The sequence below is a fragment of the Sphaerodactylus townsendi genome, linkage group LG11 (assembly GCF_021028975.2).
Source record: "Sphaerodactylus townsendi isolate TG3544 linkage group LG11, MPM_Stown_v2.3, whole genome shotgun sequence".
Lineage (NCBI taxonomy): Eukaryota > Metazoa > Chordata > Lepidosauria > Squamata > Sphaerodactylidae > Sphaerodactylus > Sphaerodactylus townsendi.
In genome coordinates this window covers 42686373-42713416 of record NC_059435.1, presented here as the reverse complement: position 1 = coordinate 42713416, position 27044 = coordinate 42686373, and the positions used below count along the sequence as shown (strand labels likewise).

The 27044-nt window shown below is 38.5% G+C and overlaps 1 protein-coding gene across 1 annotated transcript in view; it reads left to right on the top strand.

Annotated features, from left to right (window-relative positions):
- The window catches only part of DNAH11 (dynein axonemal heavy chain 11), a 190318-nt gene that overhangs the window by 92421 nt on the left and 70853 nt on the right, over nucleotides 1-27044 (top strand). Inside the window, exons 50-57 of the mRNA XM_048510934.1 lie at nucleotides 2061-2222; nucleotides 4178-4371; nucleotides 5892-6054; nucleotides 7645-7768; nucleotides 8661-8803; nucleotides 14302-14463; nucleotides 22506-22739; nucleotides 24951-25097. Coding sequence (XP_048366891.1) covers nucleotides 2061-2222; nucleotides 4178-4371; nucleotides 5892-6054; nucleotides 7645-7768; nucleotides 8661-8803; nucleotides 14302-14463; nucleotides 22506-22739; nucleotides 24951-25097 — 1329 coding nt within the window. The remainder of the gene's footprint in view (nucleotides 1-2060; nucleotides 2223-4177; nucleotides 4372-5891; nucleotides 6055-7644; nucleotides 7769-8660; nucleotides 8804-14301; nucleotides 14464-22505; nucleotides 22740-24950; nucleotides 25098-27044) is intronic.

The window sequence follows — 27044 nt, the reverse complement described above, 5'->3', positions numbered from 1 at the left end:
TGGATTTGGATGGATTCGGACGAGCAGGGTCTGAATCTGAGCTGTCTGAATCCCATCTGGTCTGAATCCATGAGATTCGGATCACTAGCCGAATTGTGTTTTTATTTTTGGTGTTTTTTCACGTTTCGGCCTGCAGGGGGCACATTTTTAAACAAATCGGCACCAAAATTTCAGGGTAACATCAGGAGACTGTCCTGATGATATACTCTCCCCAGTTTGAACAGATTAGTTGGAGCCTAGCTGTGTTATGGACTCCCTCAGAAAGGTTGCCCCATCCCCCATTCTTCCTTCCAATCGGGGAATCCAAGTGAGATGGGGGCTACCCTTTTGAGAACTTTTTTTAAGTAACTTTGGGCCCCCTGAATCCAAAACTGCAACTAAATCCAGGGGAGTATCATCAGGGACAGTCTCCCTGGATGATACTCTGAGTATCTTGTGGTACTGGGCAATACATCTAAAATATGCAGGCAACTCCAGAAATGTCTTGCCCAAGATTCTTTGTTCATGCAGTGACTTAGCTAGCATTGGTGTCAATGGGGAATTTCTGGATAGAGGGCTGTGGAGTGCAACATTTCATGGTAAACCCAACAAACTCTCAGGGTCTCATCAGGAAAGTCTCTTTGGAATGACATCCATCCAGGCTTGGGCTCAGTAAACCCTTTGCTCTCAGGGGGCAGTGGGAGATGGCTCTCACTCCTTTTGGGGTCCCATAGGAAATTGGAACCCCTGAAGTTAAAGTTCCCAACCCTGGATGGTGGCCGGTCATCCAGAGACTCTCCTGAAGCATACCCTGAAAGTTTTGTGGGACTGTACCCCTCTGGGAAATGTAGCACCCTGCCATCCCTCTACCAGAAGTTCCCCATTGACTGCAATGCAGCTAAGTCACTGCAGAACAAAGAATCTTGGGCAAATTTCTGGGGGTGTCTGCAGGGGGCGCATTTTTAGATGTATCAGCACCAAATTATGAGGATATCATCAGGTGACTGTCCTGATGATACCCACCAAGTTTTGTGAGGTTTGGTTCAGGGGGGCCAATGGTATGGACCCTCAAAGGGGGTGCTAATGGGAGCTAATAGAGGATGGGGACTACACCTTTGAGAGGCCATAACTTTGGCTCCCCTGAACCAAACTGCACCAAACTTGGGTGGTATCATCAGGACAGTCTCCTGATGATACCCTGAAATTTTGGTGTCACTAGCTTTTAAAATGCTGGTTTGTGTGTTTCACTGCTCACTCACTCCAGCTCACTCATAAAACGGACCCGACTTTTTCGGATTTACCCGAATTTTCGGGCATATCTGAATCTGCTATGATTCAAATTTGGGCATACAAATCATTTTATGCCCCAAAACATCCGAATCCGACTTTTACCAAATTGTTTTGGTATCGACCAACCTTAGCCGTGAGTTAACAAATGTGTCTGCTGTCACACACTGTACTTTGATATAAAACACTGGTCAGTCTTGTAGCACTTTCTTATTTGAAGTTAAGAAGACTGGATTTCTTTAAGGAAAAATGGAAAGCAATAAAATCATAGTGATTCCATTAGAATTAAAATGAGACTCTTAGGCTTCAAGTTTTCAAGGTCCAACAAATTCTTCATCACACAAAATTGAAAGTGAACAGTACAATTTGGCTCAAAAGCCTGCATTATTGTATACTATCAGTAACAGGCAAATGTTTCACCAGGCATTAGTTCAAGTCATGATTCACTGTTGCCTTGCCAGATCTGTTTTGCCTACTGAGTCTCAACACTGGAAGTAATAAGTCATAACAAAGACTAGTACATGTACAAGTGGCCTTGCTATCTGATATCCACTTTTGCTCATTACAGAATAATCTGAACCAGTCCCAATGTTTCTGGGGCTAAAGCTTCAAGTAGGAGGGTATGGTTTCCATTCAGTGTTAAGCTCTGACACTCCAGCTTTCAGAAACTAATGCTGTTCAAAGTCTGAAGTAACTGTGTAGGATTCTGCTTGAACTTGATGACCTCTTATGCAGTTTGCATCACTTACTTTCATGAAGGCTTTTAAATGCAATCCTTGCTGCATTGTTTTTAGGGGATTCTATTTGCTAAACCAACATGCTTAAAGTCTCCGAACGATCTTGCACGTCTGTGGTTTCATGAGTCTTCTCGTGTTTATGGAGATAAATTGGTGGAAGCAAAAGATAGCAATTTCTTTCATAAAAAATTGGTTGACACGGCACATAAATATTTTGAGGTAAGACTGTAGATTGGCAAATCTACCTACTACTACAGTATTACTGTTCTAAAAATTGTTTACTGAGACAATCTGAATCTCCAAAGATCTATAGAAGGTTGTGAAGTCTAAATAATAAATGGACCATTTTGTTCTGACCTGTCATGTTTGTTTATGCAATAGTGTGAAGCTTTTAACAGAGATGTTCACATTAACCTCATAAACTCAAGTATAAACACATTAACCTCATAAACACAAGTATTGGCTTTTAAAAAAAAGGTTTACAGAATCAGTAATTTTTCTAATATAGAATTGGTTAAATCAATAGTAAGGTAATATTTCTGTTTTTTATTGTTATGTCTGGTTACTTTAACACAGTGACAAACAACATCAGAATCTAAGTACAGATGTAGGAAAAGCCAAAACTGCCATAAATTCTTTTTCAACCCATTGAAATTGTGCCATGCAGGTGGTGAAGAAAAACTGGGGGAAATCTTTGCTATCATATTAAAACCTCGTGATATTTCTGAAATTCCCTCCCTCCACCTTTTTTCCCCTGATTTTGGGATCTTACAATATCTTTTTCTTGTTAAAGTGTAGGGCAGATTCATTAACTATTTGCTAATTTTTATGCTTGGGTTTTTAGAATTTACCAGTAAGTAAAAATTTACTCCTTTTGACTTTTAATCTCAGGATAAATGTTGGTAGCTGCTACCACCACTGAAAGCATCTTAAGGAGTTTGAGTTTGATTAGTAGTAGACCAATATTAGTATTGATTCAGGCTGCTTCTGGTCAGCTTCTCTATTCCTTTTATGGGAAATTTCTGTGCTTGCATCATGAAAGAACCTGGTTTTTTCCCCACCTGGCCTTGCTATTTGTTCCAGCACCTCTCCTAAAAGTTAGTAAAGCTAATTAGTAACCAAGTTGTCAGATTTTGTGGGAGTTTCTTCAGGAGTACTCCTCCCCAAAACTAGTCCTTGAATTTTAGGTATTTTATTGTGTAAGTAAACATATAAGAAAAACACAGATATTTGGGATCGATATATAGATAGGTAGAATAATTGAAAATGCAGTTAGTAGCTAGATCTACTTACAGTGTCTAAGCATTCTCTTTCCTGGTAATGGGTACAACAACTTGTCAAGAATCTTACTGAGTCTGACCCCTGGAGCTGTTGAAAACTTAACTTGCTTTGCTTGCTTATTTACTGGACTTTCCTCTAGGTTAGGAGTCTCCTTCCTGGGCCTATCGGATCTCAGCAAACAGATTCAGAATTCCCTCCAGGGATATTTTTTGACCCATCAGTTCAAAAATATAGATCAAAGGGGTGTTGTACTTCTCACTAAAAATTAGTCTTGTGTGGACTTCGGGTGGGGTGTGTGTGAAGACCAGGAATATTTTATCAGTGCCAGTGTCAGGATGGTCTCTTGGATGGAATACAGATGTTACTTCTCCTTCTTGTCTCTTGTTAAAACTGCCAGTCTTCTTCCTGGAATGTAGCATGAGATCTTATTGTCCACTTTGAACAGATATTCCTGTGTTATCCTAAAATGATATTCATCCATAACAAGAATGGTTGTGCAAAAGCAGACAGAGGGTGCGTGCGTGCGCACACGTGTGTGAAATAGTTGCTTCCCTGCAGTTGCCTCCCCAATTCTTCAGCTGATGTGGGATTAGGACTCACATTTGTATAGATAATGTCTAATTTCATGCTAGAGAACTGGCACACTTTGAGCTTTTTCTCAGGTAACAAAAGCACCCTTAAAGGTACAACTCCACGTTTCAGATGAAACCTATAATCCATAATCTCACCAATTATGCCCTTGACAACAAAGCCTCTAAACTCTTAAAATAATGTAGCAGTCAACAATATTGACAGTGGGTGAGGCATTTTCTACCCATTCAAGATAGGATTAAATACAGTACATTCCGAGATTTTTTAAAAAGTCTTTTGATTTTCTGCTGCCTACTGACCAGGGTATAGAAGATCATATTCTTCTCCAGCAACCACTTATTTACTGTCATTTTGCAAATGGGGTGGCAGACCCTAACTACATGCCTGTCAAGAATTGGGACATGCTGAGAAAGATACTTGTGGAGACTCTTGAAAACTACAATGAACTGAATGCATCAATGAACTTAGTTTTATTTGAAGATGCCATGCAACACATGTAAGTACATGTCCAATTAGCTGATAGAGCTAATTACATACACTTCATAAATTCCAGTGTAGACTTACCCACTTTAGTATGCAGAACTCAGTGGAAATACTACTACTACACAATTTTTATTTGGGGTGGGGTGAAACACTGTGGTTAAGAGAATGATCTGTGAAACTGAAAGTCCCTGGCACCAGTCTCGTTCCAGCCCATGGTCTCTCTGAGAGGCCTTAGACAAACAACTGCCCACAGCCTCAGATCCTCATTTGTAGAATGGGTAACGTAAAGTGTACCACTGAATCACAACTAACTCATGGTGAGCGTTCAAGGCAAGAGATGAGCAGTAGTTTGCCATTGCCTTCCTCTGCATAGCAGCCCCAGTCTTCTTTGGTCATCTCCCATCAAAGTACCAGCTCTGCATAGCATCCAAGCTTTGATGAGATCAGGCTAGTCTGGGTTCCTGCATTTGTAGAATGGAGAGGTAGAAATAGAGGTTGCCTGTTCTGCACATTTTGCTTCCCTGTTCTGAAGGCAGTTGGGCAATTTTACATTTCTGTAAAGTGAAAGACAGGTTCTGTGAGAGTGATTTTTTAAAAATGATAGTGTTAAAGCTTCTGTTGCTTCTCTGTACTTGCAAACTGTGACCAAGGTAATCATCTATAGTTTTACAACACTGTTGTAACCTTGGTAAACTTGACTTAGTAGATCACAGTGCTGCTGTTTGAAGCCATTTAAACAATGCTGCAAGACAGCAATTAGAAGTCTTCCTTGACAGAATGTAATTTTTCTCAGGTAGGTCCTTGTACTTGTGCTGGTCATTCTCTTCAAAAGATCCAACTTTGTGCAGAAACAGTTATGTTGATGTGTCTTTGAACCAAACAAGTGACAGTGGCCAAGGGTCCATCCCATGGCTCCCTCACAAGTGTTTCACCAGTTTATAAGCAATTATAATTGTTTAGAAATTGCCCAAGCCTCCATCACTTTTAGCTCATTTCATGGTTACGCAGTTCAGCATGGCAAAAATTAGGAGGCACCCTTTGCATTCCAGTCCACTCTGTCAATTCCCTTGTCAAGTAGAAAATAAATACATGACAACAACTTTGAATGATAAAAGTAATTTAACTTGTGCAGAATGGTTCTTTTGGGTTCTGTTACCTCAGCCAAGAGCAGTCATTTATCAGGATATAGATACTTTCTCATATGTCACTTATTTTCTTGAAAAATTGCTAAACTAATAACCATTCAGTGACAGCATGTGGAAAGGGTGAGTTTGTACTTTTGTGTTCAACAGCTTTATAGAGGTTCATAAGAAACTCTTAAAACCTTACACTTTCAGCAGTATTTTCTGGGGAGGATATTTGCAGTATCAAAAACCCTAAGTTGAAACCTGTCTAATTTGTTCATTGTCCATTTTGGTCACATCTAGTGGTCTAAAAGTATTTTTTATCTTATAAGAAACAAACAAAAATTGCAAACTAATTATGTAGGAGTTGTTATATTGTTCTGCTGCTATAATTTTTTTTCATCATCAGCTGTCGTATTAGTCGAATCTTGGAATCCCCGTGTGGTTATGCACTTTTGGTTGGAGTGGGGGGCAGTGGCAAGCAAAGCTTATCAAGACTGGCTGCTTTCATTGGCTCTCTTGAAGTGTTTCAGATTACACTGAAGAAAGGCTATGGGATTCAGGACCTCAAGGTACATCCAATGATTACATCATTGTGAGAACTGTATCAGTTCAATTTGACATCTGAGCAGTTGGAATGACAGTAGAAGCAAAAAATAGTCTAAAATTTCCCAGATATATATATGGAAGGTACTTATCATTTTAAAATAACAAACCAAGGTGCCAAGAGCAATCACAGATGTTATGGATGTTATGTTCTGGCTGTGCTTTGCCCATGGATGACTGGCAAAATTTTTGCTTTTCTGCCATTTTTCTAGACTGTCCCTTCATTTGTTTTAATATCAATAAAAATAACTAGCTGCACATCTAGCCACACGACAGTGTACTTTAAGCATTCTCCCAAATGTGTGGAAGTCACTTGTTCATGAACAGATCCTGCATGGCTTGGGCCTACATGTAAAGGATCTATCCATGTGGACTGAGTCAAGTGTATAGGTCTTTTTCAAAGAGGAAAAGAAGTATTTCCATGGAAAAGACCAATGTTTGTCTGCCCATGTAGTGAATTAGACATTTTTTCAATAGCTTTTCAGATCAGCTGCATCCATAAGTTAGCTCTTGAAAATACTCTGAGGTGTAAATGTATTGTCGGCTTTCATGGTCGGAGTCATTAGGCTGAGTTAGTGAATAGATGGCCGAAATCTAGCAACATTCTCTCCTAACCACTTATTTACTTATTTAGGAGAGAATGTTGCTAGAACACGGCCATACAGCCCGGAAACCACACAGCACCCATTTGAGGTGTACATTTGTTTGACTTTTTCTGACTGAAACAATTGTGCATGTAATTGACTTATACTTAGATTTCCATAAATGCAGTACATTTCCTTCTTTGCTGGTATCTTTTAATAATATTCTTGTAAATAAAATGGGTGTGGAGTGATATACTTGTCAACAGCTGGACTAAGGAAAGTTCTTTGATTAAACATCAATTTCTTGAAAACTATGACCATTTGTACACAGAACTTCTGCTCACGGCAAACCCACCTTCCCTTCAAGGAACATTATCAATTAGGCAACAGATTCAAGCCATTATCTGAGTTTGATTTTCATTTATGCAGCTATCCAATTCTGCTGCACTTCTTGTGAACAAAAGGATGGATTTTTCTGGCTTGGACAAACTCCTGACTTTTTCTCTAATGTGTTGGAAATGCAAATCTGAATGAATGCACCATGCCTGTCTCAGGTTCTGTCCCCCCCTCCACCTTTTCCACTCCCACAGTAGAACATTTCTCCATTTCATCCACTTACTCTCTCACCATGTCCCAGCATTCCCCATTTGGTTGCTGCTACAGGCTTTCCAGGATTGTGGGTTCCTCTCCTATGGCCCATGGGGAAGATTTATTTTACTGATATACTGCTTGTTTAATTTTCACTCTGTGGTCTTTTGAAGCCATAGTTCTCTTCATCTGGTGATTTTAGAGATAGATTTTTTAAAAGATATCCTCTGGAGAAGCATGTCATATTAAGATTGTGTAAATAGGAAGTTCAAAACATCAGTGTGCTGCTTTCAAGTTACTTGCATTTTTTCATGATACCTTTTTTTACCCCTTCTTGTTTCAGTTCTGTAATGTAATATGAATGATTGCCTTCTTTCCTTACAGGTAGATCTTGCCAATCTGTACATCAAGTCAGGAGCCAAGAACATTCCCACTGTGTTTTTGCTGACAGATGCTCAGGTTCCAGATGAACGCTTTCTTGTGCTGATTAATGACTTGTTGGCATCAGGTGATTAGACCTACACATTTCTTGAAAGATCTTCCCAATGACAAATTATCTGTGGTTTCAATGAACTTTAAAGGGGGGATTATTTGTCTTTGACATGTTTCCCAGAGTGGTTGGGGTGCCCTTCGGGAAAAGGCATATCAACCCAACTAACTTCAGTACTGTGTCTAGTTTGTTCAAATAGAAAATTATATTATTCCTCAGAAGCTGATATCATGGTTATATGCTGTGCTGGTATAGATTCTATTCATTGGTGTTGATAGTTCATTTCTGCTGATCCAACTTGAATGATGGAGGAAATTTCTGTGTGTTTTAGATCTTTTGCTTATCCATGTCCATAATAAATTGATTACGTGTTTTAAATTAATAGTGGAATAGCAATGATGTCTCCCAAATTTGTAATTCATAGTCTTTTAATTGGGCGATGACACACATCCGCATGTACTTCCTATTTCTGAGAAAGGAAGGCTGTGAATCACCACGGGCCACTATTGCTGCTAGGGGTGGGAAGGGCAGAGTCTGATTCCGGCCCTGGTAAGGGCAAAAGCAAAGCGGTGGCCATATTTTCTAATTTCCAAAACTAGATAACATTGCAAGGACATTGCTATTTAAATACAAATGTAGGAACCTACTTGTATTCTGCCTTATCCTCAGAGCGTGAGACTGGAATGTTGTATCTTTAAAACTGCAGAATAATCTTTTTTAAAGGTAAACAATAAAATACTCTGAATTAAGTTATCACTAGTTTTATTCTTCAGCAACTAGACTCATTCTTCCGGTACAGAGTCAACACAAATGTCACAATATACACTGCCCAAATTAATTCAGATTGGTCTTTTGTTCATTTTGCCATTATGGTAATGTTTCCAAACTCCCTTATTTTCTTTTCATGCAGGGGAAGTTCCAGATCTATTTAGTGATGAAGATATGGATGCTGTAATTGCAGGAATTAGAAATGAGATACGGGAACTTGGCCTTGTTGATACCAGAGAAAACTGTTGGAAGGTTTTTTTAGACAGAGTACGACTTCAGTTAAAAGTAAGCCATATATCTGAGTTTACAAATGTGAAATTTGAGCTGATCTAGTGACAAATGATTGCATTCTTTAATATATGAGCACCACTGTATCTAGAAGCATAACAACTGAAGAAATCATTCAAGGCATCTGTCCCAACCACCTGCTCAATGTAGGAAATGCAGAGCTCTTGCAACAGATGCACGGAAACCTCCAACAAAAGAGAGACCACTTACATCCATTGTTTGAACTGCTCTTACCATCAGGAAGCTTCTCCTTAAACTAAACTCTAGCATTGTCCTTTGGAGTCACAGAGAACAAGTTCTTGCTCTCTTCTGTGTTGCAGCCCATCAGATATTTAAAGAGCACAATCCTGTTCTGAAGGCAGGGGCTCACAAGGAGTAAAACTCCCATATCCCATATGCCCAAAACCAAAGAGTGTTCCTTCATTCTTCTGATTTTCTTCTGATCTTTGCTGCTGGTCAGCTTTTTTATGTATAACCCTCTGGGGGTTCTCTTCAGTTCTCTTTAAAATAAATGTATATCTGAACCAGCTTAGGGAACTGAAGTGTTCCCCCCTTCACTTTCTCTCTCTGTCTGTTTTCCTCCAATAACCACATATGAAGCTTTTTCAAAGTTTAACAAATATATAGTAGATTTTTTTAAACACTTCAGGGAAATAGGAAAGTAGGAAATATTGATAATAAGGAAAGAAGCAGTGGTATATACAAGTATGAAGTTGTTTTCAAAGTTCAGCACAGATGGTGTTTGACTGATTGTTAAGATTTCAGTTGGGCTGAATTCTTAATGCTTTAAAATATGATAGACTTTCAGGATGTTTCACAGATTTAACTCAAGCTAACAACCAGAGGTTCACACATTAACTCTGGTGCCTGTAACCTATATGAAAAGGGGTATTCTCTCACTTTCCCTTTAGACTTTAGGATGACTTCACAGCATTAGAAGTAAATCCTTCTAAAGAACTAGGAATGGGAACTCTTTTCTCACACAGTATAAATTCCTCTTCTGACTAGAAAATGGTCCCTCTCTGTCAACCACTTTCTCTAGGTCAGTTCTGTTAGCATGGCCTTCATCCCCTGCCTTATGAAATATTGGATTTTCATATTATTCCTTACACTGTGTGCTACAGAATGCCAGTTTCTATGTTTGTATGTGTAGGTAGCAGAGTGTCCATCTAAAAACAGGCCAAAGGTAAAAGGTCTGTTTGCAAAACTAAATCAATGCATGAGTTACTCCAGGCAATAGAATCTGGAAGCCTCATTGACCATGGGCATATCTTGATTACCACACCCCGCTAAAGATGTTGTGATGTGTTATTGTATTTTATGGTGATGTTGTACACCACCCAGAACCCTCCGGGGATGGGGCAGTAAACCAAATTGAATAAATAAATAAAATAAATAAATAAAATGGATCCCAGAGAACTCCCTGGCACTAGATGTTATATCTGATGTTCTTTTGAGAAACCTTTTTCTCAACAATTGCTTCTTCCATGCATTTCCTCAACCTCTAGATACGATCTCCCTAACAAGATCCCTTCCTGATTAACTCAAGCCTCAGCCAAATTTGAATACACCTTAAGGTAGTGTAGACTTTTAGGGAAGTACCCCCCCTGTAGGAAACCATTCAAGGTAAAATTCACTGATAGTAATCTAGGAACCAATTGACGCCATGGTCCCAGGAAGTAGAGACAATAGATAGAGCTGCTATGGTTAGCTCAAACCCCGCAAGTCCGGTGCAAGGAAGCCCCAAGCAGTTGCAAAGAAACGAAACCCTGTTTGAATTTCCCACATTACCCGCTAGCAAAGGGGTATAAAAATACTGCACACCAGGAGCCTCCTCCCAAGTGCCTCAATAACCAAGCCTGAACCTCTCTTGGTCAATGCTTGGTTTGAGGATCGCTGAGTATCATCCCTTTTCGGTGATTGGGTTTCTGTGCTGGCATAGAAATCCTTGCCTTCTTCTAGATCTTCTTTAGCTGAATTTAGGTAACGTATGGTCTCCGCTTCCCCTTCTACTCTATCATCCAAAATCTATATTTTCCTCCCTGTTTATATACTTAGGAACTGTGTGTATGAGCCTTAACGTCTTACTGTGTGATTGTTTGCAACCAAAATTTATATAAAGTATTTTTAAACTACAATTTGGTCTCTTGTACATTCTCTGTAGAACGTTTCAAAAGCCAATTTTGGTATAGCTGTCTAAAAGATCCTACCTAGCCTGCCTCTCGCACTGCCAAGCTGAGTTATTTTCCCCATTGCTATTTTGAGAAAAATATTCATACTGTTAAGCTAGGTAACAGTTCCCTCAGTTCTACCCACTCTGTCCAGAAGATGAGCTAGCTTTGCTTTTAGAACCTAGACTAGGAATTCTTCTCTCCTAAAAGTAAATTCCCTTCCTTGGCTAGAGTATGATCCCTTCTTCCCCCATACTTTCTTTCTGTCAACACCACAGGATTGTCAAAGATACTAAACACATCTGTTCTCTCTGGAACTCAGAGTTGAACTTCAAATCCTGTCAGAAACTCTTAACTCTTCCTTAACTGTAACCACTCTCAGCCTGTCACTCACGCACTCAAGCTCTATGAGGATTAACACTTTAGATTCAAGCTTTTCTACATACGCCTGATTTGTAGGTCCATTGTACAAGTCTTCTTTAGTCTGCTCTTCTCCAAGTTAAACATATCAAATTAATTCAAGCAGTCTGATAGGATTTATTATTCATACCTGTGACCTTATTTGTTTCACTTTGTTGAACTTGTTCCAATTTGTTTTTATATTTTTAAAAATATGGCACCTTCCAGGACTTCCTTGTCCAGTACTGAGTCCACGACTTCTCCAGTGGCCCCATCAGTGTTAAGAGGGCTGTTGTTGTAGACCCTTTTCCATCTTGTTTCCCAAGGCAACCATCCAAGTCTTTGCTTGGCAACTTGCCTCTCCCCCAGCTTTCCTGGCCCTTGGAGGGTTTTTCTTTCCCTTTTTTTGCTTACCTACTGACACCAGCTAGCCTTTGTAAGAATTACCCACTGAAAGGACATGTCTTCCCTGCATTGCTGTTCTAAAACCTCACCTAATTGCATGTCTCAGCATCTGGTTACCACAGGAACAGTTTACTGCACTTGATCACTTACAAGGGGCTGCAGTTTGCCAATTGATTGACTGTTCCCTTCTCCTGTTGCCCATTTTGAATAGCTGTTTGAACAGTGGAGTCTGTGTGGTACAGAGAACAACTACTAGTAACAAAAGTTGTAAAACATTTATTAAAAAGAAAATGTTCACACACATACATTCACCATAGCAACAGACTAATCAAGGAATCCCAGAGGAAGGGTGTAAACATGCAATTCCTCTTTTCCTCATTCTGCACATATCCTACTTGATCTAATCTGTAAGACAGACTCTTTAACTTAGAATTTACAGTGTTTTAAAAGTTGCCCATTACTTTGGAGTATTTGTGCAGGCCCACAGCCCTCCACATGGCAATAGCCATCGGCAGCAGGAACCCAGGGGTAAGAGCTCCTTCTGCCTCGATGGAACCAGCCATGAAGAGATCCTCCACTCTGTGCCAAAAGATTTCATTATTTCTGTTTTCCCACCCCCCAAGTGTCAAAAAAGCTTTTACTGAAGTCGCCAGAAAGATACCTTCTATCCCAGATTTCCCAAACCCCTCTTCCCTGCTAAGTATCAGCTTCTAGCCAGAGCATTGTCTCCAGCTCAGGGAAACCATTAGCATTTCTAAAGCCTGGTTGGATGCTTGACCCTCCCCCCCTTCCAATTTTCTATTAAGAAAAATTAAAAAAACGTTTTTAAACTCATGAAGAAAGTTTTGTACAGTCCAAACCTCCAAAGTAAAACTGATTTTTCCACAATGTTTCCTAAGTGCATTCAAGTATCCATGAAAGGCATGCACTGCCCAAGAGGGCATTTAACGTGAAACGTCTTTATGGGAGGAGGGGAAGCTGAGAGAACCTTTGGTATGCTGAATGCCTTCCAGTTTCCCCCCATGACACAGTTTATCCACCCATCCCTCTCTTGATCAGGCAGAGTGGCTACAAGTTGGTTACTTTGGGGCAGATTAGGATTTTCTTGTTTTCAAGTGAGATGTTTCTGTCCACTTCTCCAGGTTGGCTATGAGTGGTGGGGAGCAGGGTTGTGGGGGATTACCACTCTGCATGTTTCTTTGTGAAGGACCCTAGATGTTCCTTTCTATACACTGTGTATCTGTGGATGAGATAGTTAATCTGTTGTTGAAAGCATTAATTAGTCAATGTTTGTGCATTGCTTTGAATATGTTTTCTTATTATAATATTACTATTTAGAAAGTGATATGCTTGACTGACATTTTATGTAGTATTGTTGAACTATTACATTGTAAGATTGTTTCCATATTATGTACTTTAATTTTTTAACGTCCTAAAAGTGGATTTTGTGAAGCTAATATGAACTTGAATTAAACTACTTTTTGTTCTGTTTGAAGGTTTATGGATTTTGTAAAATATGTTGGAATAATATCCCACATTGTGTATTGTTGTTTCTCTTGTAGATTTGTATAGAGGAAGTTTTTGCCCTATGATAGTATGTCGCAGCTGATGCCTGTGGGAAGAATGTAAATAATGGCTCATATCTGTTTTGAAATGGCTTCTTTCACTTCCATCCTCTTTGATCCTCTCTCTAATCTCACCCATGACTTCATTATTTTTAACAGCTTTTAAAATGCACCTTCTTGCCACTGCTTTGCAGGTGTCCCACTGTGCAAAATTAGTACTTCCAGAGGCAGCTATGAGAAGTAAATCTAGACTTTAAAGAGCTACAAAGTAGAGAGTATGTACTGTAGAAGATGTTGGTTAACATATCAGAAGGCATCTGCAAGATAACATGTAAAGGTGGCAGGAAAGAATGTATGCTATAATGTAGGGCTTCAGTTCTAAACACATTTCCTGGGTAATAATTTGTTAAAATCAGTGATACTTTATTCCAGTGAGATATTTAAGGTCAGGAATGTGAAGATCAACCAAGCATCATTTAAGTACATTTTTTAAAATTATCTGATTCTTTGGGATTTTCTAATATTGGTGAGACCCGTGAAGAATTGTGGCCACAGCACTGTATCAGAAACATCAGCACACCCAACCACTAGTAGAATTCTTGCTTAAACAACTTACCTCATTGTTAACTACCCAGATTCAAAAACTTGGGAAGTGGTATTGTGCTGGTTTTTGTTATGATTTTTGCATTGTCAATGAATGCATGTGAAGTTCATTAGCTGATCCTGAACAGGGCGGAGAAACGACTTTGGCGAAGCACTAAAGCACAGTGCAAATGAACAAAACTCCAGTTGCTTGAATATAAAATCCTGATTTGACTAAGTTCATTATTAACTTGGTAAATTGCATTTTCATTGGCAGTCTCCATTGCAGCGGCTCACTGCCACCACAGTTGACTGCATTCCTCTCTTTGATTGCCATATAATGTTTCATCCTCACTTTTTCTCATCTGTACAGATCATTCTGTGTTTCTCTCCTGTCGGTTCGACACTGAGAGTTAGAGCTCGGAAGTTCCCAGCCATAGTTAACTGCACATCTATTGACTGGTTTCATGAGTGGCCACAGGAGGCCCTGCTGTCTGTCAGCAGGAGGTTCATTGAGGAGACGCCTGGGATTAAGGTACAGAGTTTCAAGTCCCTCAATCATATGCAAAAGCAGCGCAGGTCTCTGGAAGATCAATAATGGAACCATAGGCAAGGGTAGAGTCTAACAACTTCACATACCTTCCATTTGAGAGTTGCTAGAATTCTAGTTGTGATTACTATATTCTTTTAATACTGGACAACTAGTTTCTTTGGAAAATTTACAGAGTTTGAAATTTTAGAAATCCAAAATATTTTTACAAGGTAAAATCAGGATCCTAAGGTGAGCTTTTATACCTCCTTGTGAAGTGGAATGATTTTATGTCATGAATTTTGTTTCAGACTTGTAAAATCCGATGAATTTAATTCTATTTACAAAAATACGGGAAATGAAACATTGCAGTCTTTGCTTCAAACTTCTTTTCAGTTTACTGGCACATTTTTCACTCTCTAAAAAACTTTTTAAAAAGTAGAAAGCTGTCCTCAGTATTCATACAGCAGATATTAAATCTAATTCTTTTAATCTGGAACCTGGACAGAAAATATTGCCATTCATCAGCAATATTTTCTTTGCATCTATTTAGAAAAAAAACATAATTGTCTCTCAAGTGGACACAGAATTGTATTGTGATACTTCCTGTAGTGAATTTCTAGGGAAAGTCCAGAAGAATAGAATACTGTCAGTAACAAGGAAACCTTATAAATCACTTAACTACATTTTATGTGTATTTCCCTCTCACCACTGCAAACACACAGACACACACTCTTCCTCTTGAGAATGATAAAGAGCCGGATGGAGACATGCTGATAAAACATTGGCCCCCTGTTGTAAAAAGGTGCCTTTTTAATGTTCTAATTTGATTCCCACCCTCACCCAGCTAGATCAACTTTGACCAGCAATAGGAACATTAGAAAAGGTCAAAATACCTCAAGGTGATTAAACAGCTAGAAAATAAAATTATATTATGAATGGCCTGATACGGATACAGGGGCTGATGACAGAGATGGATGTAACATCGTAGAACGAAGTCTGAAAACATAGAAACTGTGGGAAAAGCTGGTCACAATTGGTTTATAAATAATCAAAACAGAAGGAAGTTAAACAAAAATCGTTATTCTGGCTGCAATCCCAATGTTTGGGTTTGGTATATCAGTTGGTGCTCAGCAGCATGGATATCTGTTTGGTGTGATGCTGTCAAAGTAAAGGACTCATAATGATGAAAAACATGGGATTTCCTGAAGGGTAAATGAAGCGTGTCCAATTGTGTTTTATTATCGGTTGCTATAAAAGAGAAATTCACGGCAGCCAAACACTGTTGAATCCTGATAAAAGCTGCCAGTGAAAGTCTGATCGTAGCAGTCGATACAATGCCTTAGGTAAATGCGGGCACCAGCTTTGGGCTAAGCTTCCAGAAATATATCCACTGTTATATGCTCAGTAAATATTCTTTATGTTACATTAACAAGACACCAGTTGCTGTGATAAGTTTAGTTGGGGGGTTATGTACTTTTTTAAAGAAACCATAATAACTTTGAAACAATTGCATTCTATCTTGGCTTGAAAGTAGAGTCAGATGGGGAAGAGAAATGAGGCAGGGCTTTTAAAATGCAGCTTTCATTTCTTTATCTCTTGTACTACCAATATTGAACAATGAAACAGTGATTGTGATATTACAAAAAGTGGCTAATGACATCTACTGGCCATGGAGAGGCTTTTCATTTTCTATACCAGTTCTACACAGATGACAGTTTTACAAACTTGTGGGCTGTCATTCATACATTCGTTTTTAGGGTTCTCCAAAATGTCTGATTTTAGTATATGAAAGCATTACGGCATGTCTACATATGTGTTCAGAGATCTCTTTAAAAGAAAAAAATGCAGATCTCTTTAAAAGAAAAAAATTATATCTGTACATCAGGACAACATAGATTTTTTATTTTCTTATCACTAAATTATTAGAAGTAAATTAGAAGCTGCTTATAATCTAGTCTGGTGAATCTTACCATTGCCTTGACTTTTATAAAACAAAGAGGGGGGGGGGCTAAAGAAACCAAAGGAATAAAAACAGCCAGGTTCCTGCCTCCATCCCTTCTACTTGGTTCCTTGGTGTTTGTGAAGTAGAAAGCTATCCATCATTTCTGTATCACACTAATGCCACAGAAGCAATAAGGGGAGAAACTGCTCTTGTTCTTTCTGAATGATCATATGAACGTTCTGTTCCTCATCAGTATCCAGTGTAGCTGTTTCTTCAGTACTGTACTGGATTCTCGGATCAAGGGAACTATTTAGACACTTTTGCTGTTTATATTGGCCCCTGTTACATATAACCACCTTGGCTATGTTGTTAGGGAGCAGATCTGGGTGCTAGGAACGAAGCCCTTCCTTTAAGTTGAGTGTAGCAATAGTACAAATGTAGACAACGATGAGAATAATTTTTGAGTCATGCTGTCATTGCCTGGAAAAATTAATGCTTCAAAATTAATGAATGGTAAATCAGTTCTTTGACTGAAGCTGTTTCATTGGGAGCCACTGCAGGTTAGTTATGAAACCGGGCTTGTATTCATTGCAATTATTCATCAGAATATATTTTGGACATGTGGGAGTAAATTAAAATTAATTAATGCCGAGGCCTTTCCATTTTTATTATTAGTTCCTTCAGAGGTTCAGACTGTTCTTCAGGGGATACATGTAAACCTTTTCCAGCATTATGAGGGGGCATCTATCATCATTCCTTGCAATAGATGCTCCTTGTCTATGGTCATTATGTGTGTTCTTTTTCAGTTGTACTAAAGAAAGACTGGCACTTGCAAGTTCCTACCTCTAGCACAGACAGTGAAACACATTTGAGCCTCCACATGATTGTCTTATCAGATAACTTATTACAGATAACTTCATTTCAAATTAAACAAATGCTTAAAATGAAGGAGCATATTTCTGAACAAAATAATGATGTGATTGCTGTCTCTAATATTATTTTTCAATAAAATATTTTTTAAAGGATGTTACTTTTCTGTGAGTTGAAATTTAATCAACCAGAGAAGCATTTAAAGGCAATAGTTGTATCAGGTGCTGTAGGTGGTTTCTGGAGAATGTAACTCAATGAAGTAGGAACAAGGTGACAGAGTTCTTAGGTAGTAGCGCAAACTGTATCACTTAAGAATGTAGATTGTATTGTGTGTGTTTTTGCTCTTGTCCCACATAAAATTTTTGCAAGTAAAACAAATTCAGCAGGCAGAAACACATCCTGAAGTCTGTTTCCTACTAGTGAAGTGGTACAGCCAATGGTTGTGAGGATAAAATGAAGGAAAGGAAAACAGTATAAACCACTTTGGGTCCACACTGAGGAGAAAGGCAAAGTATAAATGAAGTAAATAAAATACCTTACCATCTCAGTACTCTACTATCTTATTTCCACTTCATTCTAGAGTACATGTACATCCAGCCCAAATCTCATTGGAAATCTGAGTGCCTAAGACCTTTCATTTGTGACATGAATAGCACACAGGTGCACATACTGAATAGTAAATAAGTGAATTGCATTTACGGATGTGTAGTAATCAAGAGTCAAAACATGCACATTTAAGTCTAATAACATAGACACATTATGTTATTAGTTCTATACAGATATGTACTTATTTTCAGAAGAAAACACATTTCTAAGGCAATTCTTTTTTTCTCTTTAGTCTTTTGTCAATGGTCTGGGGTCTGAGTGTGTAGCTTATGGTGTAGAGCATGTATCCCATTGCCTCTAGCAGGTCCTTTACACAGTTCTTTTGGATATTTGTAAAGATTAATTTTTTGGTCTTATTATTGTAATAATACCTGTTCTCTAATTTAAGCTTTCTAAACAATCTGAATGTGTTTATCATCCCTCTTGTATATGTGGTTACATTAGCTACAATGTTTTGTCAACATTTAAGAAAACAGTTTGAGGGGCAGCTTTTGCTTCTTATTTGTGCAAATTTATATAGCAGGTGAGGTGGAAGGAGGGGAGGGGTTGCATAGGGGAGGGGTTTGGAGGAACAGAGGTGGGGCAGAAGTAGGAGGAGCATGAAAAGAAGGGTGAAACTAGGAGGAAGTTTAGAGTACAGTTACTTTTGTGAGGTTTGCATCTAACTGCTGGAGAGGGATTGGATCTAAGAAGCAGCAAAAAAATAGACTAGGAAGTTTTAGGGGATTGTGCCAGTGATTTCCTTATACCAGAGCTTTATTCTGCTCCCCCTTTCCAGCTGCTGTAGTAGGGTCAGGACAAATGAAGATGAGCGGAAGCTGCTAGAGTGGGTGGGAGGAAGCATTGAGAAGCAGGAGCTCTCCACTATAGCACTGCTGCTTGTGGCTAGTATTGGTTAGGTCTACACAGTGGGGCTGAGGCAGAAGTCCAGAGGAAAGGACTCTGTAGTCAAAGTAGGTGGAGCACCGTGCCAGGTGGCCAAGAGAAGGGCACTGCCCCACAATATGTATCTGAAGAGCAAGCTGGAAGGGAAGAAGACCCACACCCTGGCTCAATCATTACCCTGGCAGCTGTTTAGGGGAGGCCAAATGAGACACAAATATGCCTGCACAGTGGCCAGGGATGACATGCTTCCAGGGGAAGTGGGAAGGGGCCAACTTCATAGGCACATCTTTGATTCCTTCAGTCCATTCCAAGTGGTTGTCATGACAGCTGTGCCATTGAACAGAGCATGGGAATTGGGTTGTAAGGTTATGTATGTCATAAGAGATGCTTGACGAATAAAATATGAGGCATGATAGAACAGATGCCTCTGAAGGGAAGTGGGAATGAGTTGAGAAAGTAAATGTGTTAAGAAGGAAGGGGAAGGGAGAATGGTCAGCAAAATTTAAGGTACATAATTGGCAAATAGAAATAATAAAAGAAATTAACATTTCTGCTCCTAAAATTTCCACATAGGAGAAGATTGGTGAACATAGACTGGTTATCATTTTATACAGTTTATCCACTGCCAGTGGAACTTAGATATCTAAGAGAAACTTTTTATTTCTACTTGTTAAAGGGCAGTTGACCACATATAACCAGCATGTCTATGCTATACCACTTAGTAAATTGTGACAACAAATGCCAGATCTATAATTAAATTCATTAGTAGAACTACATTCAACTTGTAATTGGTCCAACCCCATGATTTACACAGCCATAGTAATCGCATTCACTACAAAGGCAAGGCAGACCTTCCAGAAATTTAGGGGGATGAGATAATCAAAATAAAATGTCATATCCATGTGAGTCACTCTCTCACTTAAAGATCTGAGGCAATGTTATTGCCCACAAAAAGAAGGGGGGGAAATATGCATATTTGGATGGGCTTCCAAGTTTACTTCAGTAGTAGGGACAATTCCACATGGACAATTATGATGCTTGCATGGAGCATCTGACAATAAAATCAGAGGGAAAACTTTTTGCCTTAGACCAGAAAACAGTAATCTCTTCTGCCAAACAGAGATGGCTGGTGCTATCTGCTCTTTGATGAAGAAGGGGCACCTGGAATTAGTACCTCCAGATCCAACTGATATTCATCCATCAATATCAATAGCTTATTGAACAGGGTACAGAAACATACAAGACACATAGAGGTGTACCTCAGCTTGCATGCTTTACCAGGCTCAGGAACATATTAATGTGTGGAAGTCTGTTTCTAGCATGAATCTAGCCTCATGCATTCACAAACGTTGATTTTTTTAAAAAAAGAAAATTGCCCAGTTATCATTGGGAACGTTTAAAATGTTTATTTTATAAGTTGTTAGTTTTAGTTATCAGTTTATTGCTGTGAAATTAGTTTTCACTCAAAAAGGGTCAAATTAGCAGTAATCGTACTGTTTGCCTTTCTGCTTGAGGTATAGTAGTATTGAACAAAACAGTACCAAAACCTCAGAGATAAATGAATGGCAGAATAAATAATTTATGCTAATGAAATTACTGCAATTAGTAGTTACACAATGACCCTTTTAGAAGCCACAGCTGTTAATGTCAGGAAGTGCTGTCACTGCTGACCTTATCATAAGAGAAAGTGACAAATTGAAAATGCAGGGAAGACCAATCATCAAAGAGGTCTGCTCAGAACGATTAGACTTTTCTGAAAAACAGTGTGAATTACAACCAGCTGCTCTCTGGCTCAGCATGCCTCCCATGCTGTGCCATTTTGTTAGCTTGATAACAATAGTTATTTTGCCCCATTGGGACATGTTGTCTTAGGCCACTTCCAGCTTTACCGGAACCTACTTCTACCCTTGCTGATTTACAAATGAAACTGTTGTTACCAAAGGCTTTTCAGGACTGCTGTGTAAAGATTTCTCATAAGGATCATGGCTGGGCAGAAGCCAATCACTCTATTAAAAAAGTTTCCTTGGCTAATTGTAAGTGTAGATGAGAGGGAAGTGGGAAGAGAGAGAATGATGGGAGGAAGCATTTAACTTCTTAGGGTCTGAAATGGATTTTGAATGTGCAGTAGCTATGTCCTTGGGGGGAACAAGGGTTTGGTCAGTTTAGTTCCAAATGATGTAATCCTCCTAAAAGAAAAAGTAATTATTTTTAAAGAAGCCATGCCTCAAAATAAGTTTTCTATCCAAGACCAATTACAAGTCTGTCTAAATGAATCTGTTTGTAATATTAATTACGTTGGCTTGAAACGTTTAGCTGTATCAACAGTCACTCATGAGTAATTTTCCAAAAGATCTCGAAGCATTATTGACAATGCTTTGGTAAATTATGTGTGACTTTCCTAAGAGTTGCTGTAGCTCATTTAATTCATATTAATTGATTTTTAAGTTTCCCTTGATTAATTGAATTGGGTACGTCTTGTACTGAATGCAATAAATAATCATTAAAATGAGGGAGATGTGATTCCACAAATTAGAAAGTTAAGTGCGGTAGAAGTCGTAGAGGACAAAATTAGAATGCCTGCACTGATCATGAAGCATTTTAATGATACTTTTAATTAAATAACAAACATTTTTAAAAGAATAGAGATTTTTGAATTTTCACATTTATATTTTAGTTTTATGTCATCAATAATTCTACTATCATTCAATATACAGAATATAATCAAGGCTAGTGAACAATAAGAGTAGCATTCTTGGTCCTACTGGAACTAATTCCTTCCTCATTTTCCTCTCTACTATTTCATGTTCTGGGCTTTCTCTTTGTTTATTGAACCAAGCTGATAAAATAAATGTGTACAGTTTGAGTGCTATTTAGGAGGCAGGGGTTTCTCCTAATAGATAGTTCCCCAGTCAAAGGATTCCTATTGTTGCTATTATGATTTAGGATGATGCTTTTGCTTCTTTGCTCATTGCCTTGGAGCACTAGACCCATTTTGGCTGGCTCTCTGTGCACAGTTGTCCAGGGCCAACCAGAAGGAGTACTGTGAGATTCAGCAAGGGGTTGGACTAATCACCTGTATGGCCCCTTCTAACTCTATGATTTGATTTGGCCTGAGCCTAAAGTTCAAAGGAATCCTCAGATTGAGACACATTGAATTTTTTGGCATTTAATATTACAATTTCATTTTAATGTACATCATAGAGGGTCCTTTTTTATCTTTATTGTGGCTAGGGGCCTCAAAAAAAGGAAATTGGTCCAGGCCCCTCTAAACCTCTGAGGCAGGCTGCTGATCACGGATGTTGTTCCTTTATTTGCAATATCCAGTTTTATTGCATTGCTCATTGTGTGTATTATACTGTCTTTTGCATTGTCTTACATAACCCTGTAATCTGCCTTAAGCCTCGGTGAGAAAGGCAGGGGAGAAATGAAGTAAATAAAATGAAATAAATGCTTGCTTGCTTTCTGCATCTATTCTGAAACAGAGGGGCAAGTGCAGGGCTTAAAAGACAGGTGAGACAATGTTATGCCTTCGCTGGGTCTGCCTCCTTCATAGCAAGTCCACACTCACCAGGGCTTCCACAACTCAACTAATGAAGAATTAGGGTGCCAGTGCCTAGCTAGGCATTGACTTTGAACAGAGAAGTATTCTTGAGCTGAGAAGCATCAACGGTCTGTATATTATAAAGAATTGAAAGTAAAATAATATATCTGAACATACCTTGTGTATCATTGGTATTTTCAGCCACAGTTTTTTGACTCGATCTGTCACTTCATGGCCTATGCTCATACTAGTGTGAATGAGATAAGTGCCAAGTTTCGTCAGAATGAGAAACGGTACAACTATACAACTCCAAAAAGCTTTCTGGAACAAATCATGCTTTACAAGAACCTTCTAGAGAAGAATGTCCAAAAAATATCCCAGCATAAAGAACATCTTGTAAATGGCATTCAGAAACTGAAGTCCACATCTTCTCAGGTAATACTGACAACAATAGTACATTTTAATAATAATAATAATAATAATAATAATAATAATAATAATAATAATAATAATAATAATAATAATAATAAAATCATGATTTTAATGATAGTTTTTGAGTGAGAAAGTGTTATTTGGTATATAGTTAGACTCTGCTGAAACTTGGTCTACATATGTATAGTTAATGTATATCTAAAGATCACAATTGGCTAAGCCTGTATTCTAAATATGCTTGACAGCTTCTCTGAGAACAACATCTTGAACAAACAGATCTGTTTGTATTTCAGGTACTGTAAGACAATTTACCCTTGTCTTTGCTAGTGAGTGTAAGCAAAGGCTTCTTTCCCCATAGCAAAGCTGATTGCTAAAAAGTCATGTTTCACCAGATGCTATACCCTCCACACCTTTGGCTTAGCAATTAGAGAACTAGTTGCCACCTCTAGTGCAGAGTTCCCAGTGTGGTGTCGATGGGTGCATGCTGCTGGGCAATACCTTTCCTAGCACCAGTCAGGTGTGGGTTTTTTTAGAAACTGGTCATGGCCTTTGTCCAACTGACTATGCAAATTTTTAAAAAAATTAATTTGAAGGAGCTGCCACTGCTGCTCAAAAAATCTGTATTGGTGAAGGTAAGCTGTGCACACGAGAACTCCTTTAAACAATATATGTTCATCTTAAAAGACATTAAGCACAGCTTTGCCTGTAATTTTGAAGATTTATTGTTAGAGCTATGGATAACATTACTTCCTGACATTTTCTGGTTGGCTGCACCTCATGTGGCAGCCATTTTGTGGTTAGTTCTGCCTTCAGCAGCCATTTTGCAATTGTGCCCACTGTCCCATGTCAGAACCCAAAGGTACCTACAGGCTCAAAAATGGTGGGGAACCCCTGCTTTTGGGACCCAACTCTATCTCACTCCTAAGAGCCTTGTATCTACAGGACTGGCTCTGCCAGTACGTCCCCTGAAGAGTGCTGTGGTCAGCAAACAACAATCTACTAGTGATCCCTGGCCTGAAAGGAGTGCAACTGGCCTCTACTAGGGCCAAGGCATTCTCAGCCCTGGCCCCAAGCTGGTGGGCTGCTCTGTCTGATGAGACTTGGGTGCTGCAGGACTTGATGCAATTCTGTAAGACAGAGCTGTTTTACCAGGCTAACAATTGAGGCAGCAACAGTTTAATCAGTTATTTTCATCAATTTGGCCTCCCTCCCACTCCCTTTCCCCTTACTGTAATACTGTTAGATTATTATAGCATGAGAACAGATAATAAGCTGAGATTTTTAGTCATCTTTTAGAGGTAGGATTTTACTGGTTTTGAATTTTTGTAATTTTTTGTATTTTATTGTATTTGTAAATTATTCTGATTTATGATGGAAGCCTCCCTGAACCCATAAAGGAATGGCCACATATAAATGCACTAAACAAACAAGTAAATAAATAAAATAAAATAAAATAAAACATATGACTATTCCTGCTGGATTGGGGTAAAGATCCGTCAAACTGAACATCTTGTTTCTAGCAGTGGCCAGCAAAAGGCTTCTGGGAAGTGCACAAACATGACATGATGGCAACAGTTGTTCTCTGTCTTTTGTCCCCAGCAACTGATATTCAGAGGTACACCATCTCTAAACATGGTGGTTCCATTGTCTTTTCATGGTTAAGAGCAATTGATAAGCCTAACCTCCATAGGAAACAAGATGAATCAACTATGTAATAGCGCAAAAAAGATTTAGGGACCTATTCTAAGCAGTTCTGCTCAGAAGATCCATTTTATTGAATTGGTCGTATTCTCAGGGAAGCACTTTTAGGATTACAGCTGTAGTTTCCTTTTCAGTAGAATAGTCTATTGATGCTCTATAAACCACATATAGTTTTTGGATTAATTTTCAATAAAACACAAAGAATATGATAGAAATCTGTTGAGATGTTTCTTCTGTAAAACTACATTCTGTGTTCTTTTTAAAAGCATGAAGGAGAAAGTATATATTCATCTAGAGAAAGTAAAGAGAAGAGAAAATTGTGTCCTACAGTTTTCACTTGTTTAGCCAATTAGAGAAGCGAGTTTAAATAGTTGCTTGGGTCTTATCTTGTGGTTAATAATCATAAAAATATCTCATGAACACCCAGCTGTTGCATACTCACCTTTCCCGAAAGCTGTCTGAGGTTCTGAGTAGCAGCCATACCAGACTAATGTCTTTGCTGTTTTGCTTTAGGTGGAGGACTTAAAATACAAACTTGCCTCTCAAGAAGCAGAGCTGCTACTGAGAAATCAAGATGCTGAAGCTTTGATTAGTAAGATAGGGCTTCAGACTGAGAAAGTGAGCAAGGAAAAGGCCATTGCTGATGCGGAGGAGCAAAAGGTCAGTGTAATTCCACAATTTAGTGTTGTTGAGCTATATTTAACACAGAATAAACCTTTGTAGGTGAACAATTTTGAACACCTACCTCTCCAGGGAGCATAAAATCTAAAGAATTATTATACTTACACATGTTTCAGCATTTCACACTATGATTACCACTTGACCTTTCTTTACATTATGCATTTTTCCAACCTTTTAGCTTTTTTAATGATATAAAAGAACAATAAGTACTGAGCTCATTCAAGCATATAATAGATGGGGATCTTGAGAATCAGGTCTATATGTAATACAGTAAAGGTCAGGAGTCATCTCTGAGCACTTCACATTTTTAAAGGCTTTTGATTTTTTCTAGTTCAATTGAACAACTGAATTGTTCTCAAAGCCCCTTCCAATGACTTGCAGCTTCACTTCCAGATTTTGCATTCTGTGATGTACTTTCTGTGCCACAACTTTTAGTCATTTGGATCTTAGTTCCTTTTCTTCTGTATGCTGTCTACATATTTCATAATACAATTATTTTTATGCATTTTCATTAATAAGGGATGAAATTTACAGCTCTGTGATCTTCATTAAAGCTAGACATTGAAAGTGTACTCTCAAAACTTATGTTGTAGGTACAAGATTACAGTACACAGTGCTGCAGTGATAAGAAAACCCATTCCAGGCACTCTCATTTACCAGCCATCTGTTACCCAAATTATTAGGATCTGTCCCTTTTTAGGTTGGGGAATTAGCGGGGTCTGACCTTGCAATGCGAGAAGCCATTGGGATCTCTACCAGTTCGTACAGGGGTTTTCCCCTTCAGAAATCTGCAGGAAACCAGAATTTAAGTGAAGTTTAACAGTTTTATTAAAGAACAATATAATAAAACATACACTTGAAATTTGGCAATATGCACACACCTGCAGAGTTTCAAGGAGCCTAGGCTATAGACAGATGTGAAGGATATATAGGAATAGTAGAGGTTGTTGCAGGGAGGGGGATATTTACCTGTTCTAGAAGAAAAAGTTCTGAGAAGACAGGATCCAACACCTGTATTGGATGCAGAGAGAGCGAGATGATGTCAAGTATAGTGGAAATAGGCATTCCACTTAGGAGATAGGCATTCTCTAGCAATATGCCCAATAGACCATGCAGTCGTTTTGCCAGTATACTGACATTTTTCAACAGTAGATATTATTTTTTTGACAGTCAAGGTTATCTGTAATTACTCTAATTCATACATTTAACAGGGGGCCAGTGCTGAAAGTATTCTGTGATTTATGCTTATTAGGAAACTTAATGAACCAAACTTACTACAGTATAAAAATGCTGTAAGGTTCAAAATCCAAACTAGTGTAATTAAAATTGTACAAACTGAGCAATTCAGGAAAAACAGTTTTTTTTAATCATCCATTTCAAGTAGATTTATTTTCTTTCTGTTACAACCGTTGTTCTGGTGGCTTTAACAAGATTGGAAAATGCCCTTAACACATTTCAAAATACTTCATTAAGCAATTAGATTCAACATCATGAGATAATTACTGCCTTGGGACACTTTTCAGGCATTAATACTATTTTTCATGCCTCTAAGAATGAATCACATACCTTGCTTTTATTATTGCTTTCCTAATACATATTTATTAACTGAAGACATATTCATGATCATAATTAATTTAAGCCTTGAATCATTTCAAGATGGCCTATGAAGACATTTTTATTTGAATGAAGTGGATCAGGAAATGAAAATTTGTATCCCAACAATATAGATCTACTAACTACGTTTATGGGTGGGGGGGAGGTGGCATGGCAGAGCCCAATTTCATCAGATCACAGAAGCTAAGTAGGACCAGTGGTTGGATGGGAGACCAGCGAGGAAGACTCTGAAAAGAAAAGCAATGACAAACCACCTCTTTCTCACTTGCCTTGCAGATCCTTGCTAGGGTTACCATACCATAAGTCGTCTGC